Source organism: Mytilus edulis, chromosome 4 (assembly GCF_963676685.1).
Source record: "Mytilus edulis chromosome 4, xbMytEdul2.2, whole genome shotgun sequence".
Classification (NCBI taxonomy): Eukaryota; Metazoa; Mollusca; class Bivalvia; order Mytilida; family Mytilidae; genus Mytilus; species Mytilus edulis.
In genome coordinates, this window is record NC_092347.1 from 8,675,804 (window position 1) to 8,683,030 (window position 7,227).

Genomic DNA, 7,227 nt, shown 5'->3' on the forward strand with positions numbered 1-7,227 from the left:
ATAGCGAATCTTAAAGACTTTTATGCAATTGCACAAGCAACATATATAATAATGTGAAACGGACTTCTACCGTAAGTATAACGGATAAAACGGATGATTAGCGGTTCTATATGGATAAATACCAATTGAAAATTTCGCTTCAGAAATGACGATTATTTGTATGTGAGATTTCTTCATTGTCATGAATTCTTATTATTCAAAATCGGTCTTAGAGTAAGGATACGTTTTCACTATCACGTAACTCTTATTTAGGCCAGACACTACCCTTTGGCAGCAATTTGAAGAACAAACCAAAACCAGTTACACAGAAACTTATTGAATATTTATGCGATTTACATTGACATGTATTATTATTGTCGCCTTTAATTTTTCCGTATATCTTGTTCATCCGTTTTATCCAGTACGCTTCCGTTAGGTGTCCGTTTTATGCGGTACTCGTCAGTTGGATGCATGTTCGACATCCGTTCTGTCAGGTACGTTTCCGTTTCTGGTACGTTGCATATCCGGTGTGTGTCCGTTATGCATTCGTTACGCGTCCGTTTTATTTTGTCAGTACATTAGCGGAATCCCAACGGATAACAATTTTGTCAACGGACAACTTTCATTTTCATCCGTTAGTCGTCCGTTCGTGCTATCCGGTAAGGTGTGACCACAGCTTAATCTATGGCAAGTGTGACGTCATACCATCCCATACTTTGGCAGATTTTTTACAATCCTAATCTATGGCAAGTTTTGTAATTTCCTAATCTATAGGGGATTTTTGTTGTTTCCAAGTCTATGGCAAATGTTGTGCAAATGGAAAACAATGCAGTACTTATACGACCAATGACTTGTCTTAAACAAGTAGTGGACATGTACGACAACGAGAGCATGTCTATAAACATTTAAGGAATAAAAATTCCATAATGGTCAACAAAATCGGGGTGACAAAAAAAAAAAATCGTAAATGAGGAAATCATACACTTACAACAGACTTCAAAGTTGAAATAATGTTCCCCGTAAAAATACTCATTTTCGAAGCTGTGCATAGTACTTGTTTAACCATTCATTAAACCAATTATTAACTTCCCCGTTTGAATGGTTTTACACAGTTATTTTATGGGGTCCATTATATCTTGCTGTTATGTATGAGCCAATGCTCCGTGTTGAAGACCGTACTTTGACCTATAATGTTTTTTTATTCAAATTGTGACTTGGATGGAGAGTTGTCTCATTGGCACTCATACCAAATCAAACAAAAACTAACAGTTTGAATTTTCATAAAAAATTAATTTCGTCGTTAATACATTTTGTTTTTATTTGATGACAATTTGGTATCCGGTAATTTAATCTTTCACTACAGTCAGTGGACAAAAGTGAGTTCCCACTCAATAAATTTCCTATCATTTCATCTAAAATCGATAATTTTCAAAAATATAATACCAAGTGACATTTGCTTGATATTTATGAAATAGATACTCTAAGATGAAGAAATGTCTGAAGTTTTATTGTTCATTTGGCCATAATTTTTATGAAAGAGGTTTCCATTTTTTAACTGCTTAAACACAAATACAAATGTTTACGATTTTAATTTGGTTAGAATACATAGCAATCATTTCTAGAAATATTTTTCTTTGTGTTGAACTCGTCAGGAAATTAAATTGAGCCTGAATTATATAATTAAAAAATACACAATTAAACTGTTAACATTTCTAGATCTCCTCTAGATTTGGAGAAATAAAAATCTGCCATAGACTGGATTTGTTTGTCGTTTGAGATGTCATATTTGCCATAGATTAGGGATCTGCCATAGAATTGAAACCCGCCATATATTTCTCTCACAATATTTAACCTTTATCTCTCTCTCCTAATCAGTATAAAATCATCTTAAATGGCTTGGCATTAATCTAAAACTATGAGTAGTAACTTAAACATTCCAGATGTAATCAAGCAATTTTGTAGAAAACAAATAAAGTTTTCTTTTCATTTTACGCATTGTAATTGTCACTTTGGCATAAAAATATCATTCATATGAGTTTATTGCTTTAAATAATTACATTCTTGTTGGTTCACTGTAACGAATATCAAGTTTTCTTTACTATGATTTGTAAACTAAAGTTACATTCCAAAAATAATTTGTAAATATGTCCATGAGAAATTGACATATCGAAACAATGTACTACAATTCATTATGGGCTACTGTCATTCAAAAACATGGATAATTTAGTTAAAAAGTGTCCTTTTGTTATTATATACTTAAATCTCTTTAAAATGTGTGCTCATCTAATGTTAGATATGCATTGTTAATCTCATAATCTACAGATTTCAACAATATTTGTCCTTAGCTACAGTAATCGACTTTGTTGGCATACGTTCAAATTGATTAAAGGTACATGTAATTATATTTTAATGATTAAAAAAAAAAAAAAAACACGAAATCGTATGAGACGTATCTTATCTTAACATCAGAAACACGATACTATCCACTTTTGTCAGGAAACGCATGCTGGCCATTTCATGAGCCATCTTATATTGCTGATATTTTTGTGCTGCTTCAGCTATACCTTTGTGTTAATTTTGTGCTACATAATATGTTAATTTCTGTTATATCAATTTTGTTGGCGATCGTGTGTAATTTTTATCAAAGAAAAGTGTTTCTATTTAAACTTAACTGTTCGGTTAAGTATTCAGACTAAAGACTTACAATGGTTGTGAATTTGAGAAGGTCTGTTATCATACATAGCTGAAGCTCGCATTACACTGGTTTCTTAGCCTCGTACAGCTGATATTTACGATACACGAAAAATTTATTGTATATTGATACTACTTAGTATCACTATACTGTCAGGATATCTCAGAATCGGAATATCAATTTTGTATATATATTAAGATGAACCTTTCTGAAATTTTTAAACTGGCTGTTCAGTAATGATAGAAGGTTACCTATGAAGAATGTCAGATACGATTAGATTGTGTTCAATTTGCTTGTAGAAAATTAAAACATTTAGAAATAGACTCTACTCTGGAGGTGTGCCTAAATTGGCAGAATTTATAAACTTCAGAAAATGCATTTTTGTAAACATTGTATAGAAACATTGTTTAGTTAAACAAACCGTACATTGCAGATTAACCAGGCAAAAAAAAAACCTCGTATTAATAATTGATAGTACACTGTTGAAATTCGGTGTGCAAAATGTGCAATAAAACAAACATGAATTAATGACAGTAGATCGAAACTGAAATATTCATAGTTAATTATCCAGCATTTGATGTCTTATCCTGAGACCAGAAAAGTATTTAATTCTTTATCTCGTTTAAGTCAATAGCTGTTGATGCATCTCAGTCGCATAATAAAGCAACTAATCAGAATGTATATGTGATTAGTAAATACTTCAATATGACGTGTATGTCGACTGAAACTTATAGCTCCGCACCGTGATGCGACACAATTATGTACGAATGTATAATGTCAGTAATGGCGGTATGCTATGCAGACATGAATGGTAAATTGAAAAATGAGGAGACTAATTTAAATAATTGAAAATGCTGCAAGAGGGAAACTTTCAGTAACCTCAGGCTGTAAATTCACACTTTAATCATAAATAATAACATTACATGTATGTATTATTTTGATTGGTTAACAGCAAGCTCACGTCATTATAGCATCAACCTGCATGTCCATTTTACATCGGAACGAGCTTCCCCAATAAAGTACACAGGTAAATAAATCAAAAACTTGATTGAAATCGTGTTTTCATGATCCTATTGAAAATGTAGTTATAAGTATTGAATGCTTCTTTTGGTAAATTTAATTTGTTGTAAAACATATTGACCGTGCGAACAATTTTAAAATCAAAATTGTACTTCGGTCAACACTTTATAACATTAATTAAATTTACAAAAAAGAGTTGCTTTTAAATCTTAAATAAACCCTACATTACAGTAGATTTTAAAACTATGAAGATTATCATTTTTATCTATTTTACGTGTATAGTAAATATGCATTGCAAAACTTTTTTTGCAAACAGTTTAATTAGATATATATCACACTAGCATTCAGTTTTTAGATGTAATATGTTTTAAACATTTACTTACAGAGTGTTAAGTCCTGCAAGATTCATAAATGCTCCAGTTTCAATCTCTGAGATTTTGTTGTTAAATAAGTATCTAAAAAATGCAAAAATGTTTACACATTAATGCTGCTGTTTGATTAAAATACACTACATGACCAATTTGTGAGTTCTGCCATAAAATTATCAAGAGATCCTTTAAACAGGGCAAAATAACATATATAGATTTGAAGTAGCAGGAAATAATTAAAAAAAAATACCCTAAGAAGAACAGAAAAAGGAAAACGCAGATACAAAGAAGAAATGGATACTTTATCGCTTTTTTGGAACTGTAATATTGTATATTGTATGTAAACAACTACAATTTAGACGTCGGTTGATATTTTTATAATTATACTACTATTGTTTTTCCCCTATTAGTCTTTCTTAAATATCCACACTTTTCACAAACATGTACAAATTAATCTTTGTTACAATCAAAGAAATATTTTACATCAATAGAAGAGAGTCAAAAGAAACCGCAAGGACATAAACACTTATTTATCGAAAATACACCAACAACGCCTCGACTTAAAAAAAAAACCAACAAAACAGACAAACAATAGTACACAAAATCACAACATACAACTTTAATGAATAATGGGTACAACGATAGAATGACGTCCTAACAGTGTGGTACTGATAAAAATCTGTCAAATTTTAACGTAAAACAGTACGCTTTCATACGTGAACATTTGTTATAGATTCATTCATTTACATTAGTAAAATGTTGGATTTCTATTAAAGATGGATCATATTGTTGTATAATGAACATTTAGAAAATAAAATAAACTAAAGCAAATTGAAGCACAGTTTACCGCAATTCAAATCTGATACATCGATTAAAAAGACAAGGGAACAAATAAAAAATGAGGGTAGGATAACACATGAACTCTGAAAAAGAGCGAGACCAAGTCCGTTGATAGGGAAAAAGTCTCCTATATATAAAAAAAAAAAAAGAAGATTTGGTACGAATACCAACGAGACAACTGTCCACAAGAGACCAAAATGACACAGATATTGACAACTATAGGTCACCGTACGGCCTCTAGCAATGAGCAAAGCCTATACTGCATAGCCAGCTGTAAAAGGCCCCGAAATGACAATGTATTTCAATTCAACCGAGAATACGAATGGCCTTATTTATGTAAAAAAATGAACGAAAAACAAATATGTAACACATAAACAAACGACAAGCACTGAATTAAATTCTCGTATGCATACCTCGCCCACCATACGATTCCCTTCACAGTAGGCATGTCATAATTTGGAATAGGGCATACTCGGTTAAATTACTGGTAAGGTGTAAACACATATATAAAGTTCATCTATCGGATACAATAGATTTTTTTTCTGTTATCCCTTATTAATATATCAATGTATTAGTCAAGTGTAAGGGAAGACAAATCAAAAATATGCAACGTACTGAAGTCTTTTAAGGTATGTGGGTCGCTTTTTTATATTTGTTTTTAAATAAACTCATCATAGATATTAGGACTAAATTTTGCCACACGTGTTACAACATTTTGGATTATCTATCATGATTTCCTTTATGTAGGGTTGATGCTTACATTAATGTTATTGAACATAGAGTTCCAAGTGAAAAATTTGCAAGATTTCGTTCGGAAACCTTATGGACGCCATCACGAGTTCGTTGACAGTTATTGAATGTCTGTTTGACATATGACGATAGTTATGTAACAATTTATATAACTACAATCCTGTGCCTTTCCCTGAATGGACCTACCGATTAAGACCTTTCACTGGGGTTTTATTTATGCGAGCAGCACGAGTGCCACATGGGCAGCAAGATGTATTTTTACAAATGTGTTGTTATCCATCAAATAAAAATAACATTTGACAGTTTTTGACGGGGTTCACGTCAAATCTATGTTGTGTTTCGTGTACTTCTCTTTGTCTATTTGTCTATTTCATTTTTAGCCATGACGTTGTCAGTTTGCGATCTATTAGTTTGACTGGCCCTCGGGTATCTTCCGCCCCTCTTGTAATAGCTCAAGGTAACGAAGCTTTTTTTTCATAAAAAACATAGTTCAATTAAGAACTAATTCATGGAAGCCACAGAATTGGTGGAACTTCCACTTGGACTGTGCCGTCATATTCGAATATTATCCTGAGCGATCGCGAATGATAAAATTAACAAACTCCATGGCACAGGCCATATGTAAATTAACATCAAAACTATGACTTCCATGAACTATTTCGATTCTAATAGGACCAATCATTTCGTTAAAATGTTGGAATTTCTAGTGTGTGGCTATTCTATTTTACTCACTGTTCGATAAATGTAAAAATATATATAAATCTGTAGATTGCATGAATCATTTCTTAAACAACCGTAAGAAAAAATGCGATTGGTTATTTGAATTCTTAAAACCCCACATTTGCAATTTTTAATTCACATGTTATTCTTGTGAGCAACTGTCAAATCACGACTGACATTTTGTTACGAAGGGGCCGCCATGCTGATTTGCTGAAATCAGTAAATAAAATCATCGTAGATACCAGGACTAAATTTTGTGTAATAATGCAAAATAAAATAAAAAGCAACACCTCAAATTTTATTTTAATGCTGTATAACATATTTTAGCTTTTGCCATTTGATTAGGACTTATTTTTAGATATTGACTACGAGGGTCAGATTGAAAACAGAACTTCACGACAAAAGAGATGATTTCGGCTTCTAAATTATGATTTGTAGACCAAGATTTCCAAATCGTGAAGTTGAAATCATTAATTTGTAAATTGTTCGGACGCCATTGAGATCTGATTGACCGTTTAGGAATATCCGTCTCACAGATCATATCGGATAGGTTTGTTATGTCGTAACTACGTCCCATTCCGTTCTTACGATTGTGACCTACCGAGTAAGACTATTTACTGGCTTTGTTATAATATTAGCAACACGACGAATGCCGCGTGTTGAGCAGGATCTACTTATCCTTCTGGGGCACCCGAGATCACCCCAGTTTTAGTGGGTTCGTGTTGCTGTATGTGTTATCCAGGTTTCAATACTGATGCGACTGTCATACAAATGAGAAGTTTTGCGCTTTTAAACAGGGTTTATCCCCCATTTTTATACATTTGTAAATGTCTGTATACAAAGTCAGGAAAAAGGGAC

The 7,227-nt window shown here is 32.3% G+C and overlaps 1 protein-coding gene across 1 annotated transcript in view; it reads right to left on the reverse strand.

Annotated features, from left to right (window-relative positions):
- The window catches only part of LOC139518864 (leucine-rich repeat-containing protein 15-like), a 75,513-nt gene extending 71,314 nt beyond the window's left edge, over window positions 1–4,199 (reverse strand). Inside the window, exon 1 of the mRNA XM_071310511.1 lies at window positions 4,075–4,199. Coding sequence (XP_071166612.1) covers window positions 4,075–4,100 — 26 coding nt within the window. The 5' untranslated portion in view covers window positions 4,101–4,199. The remainder of the gene's footprint in view (window positions 1–4,074) is intronic.
- Between the last annotated feature and the right edge of the window lie 3,028 nt (window positions 4,200–7,227).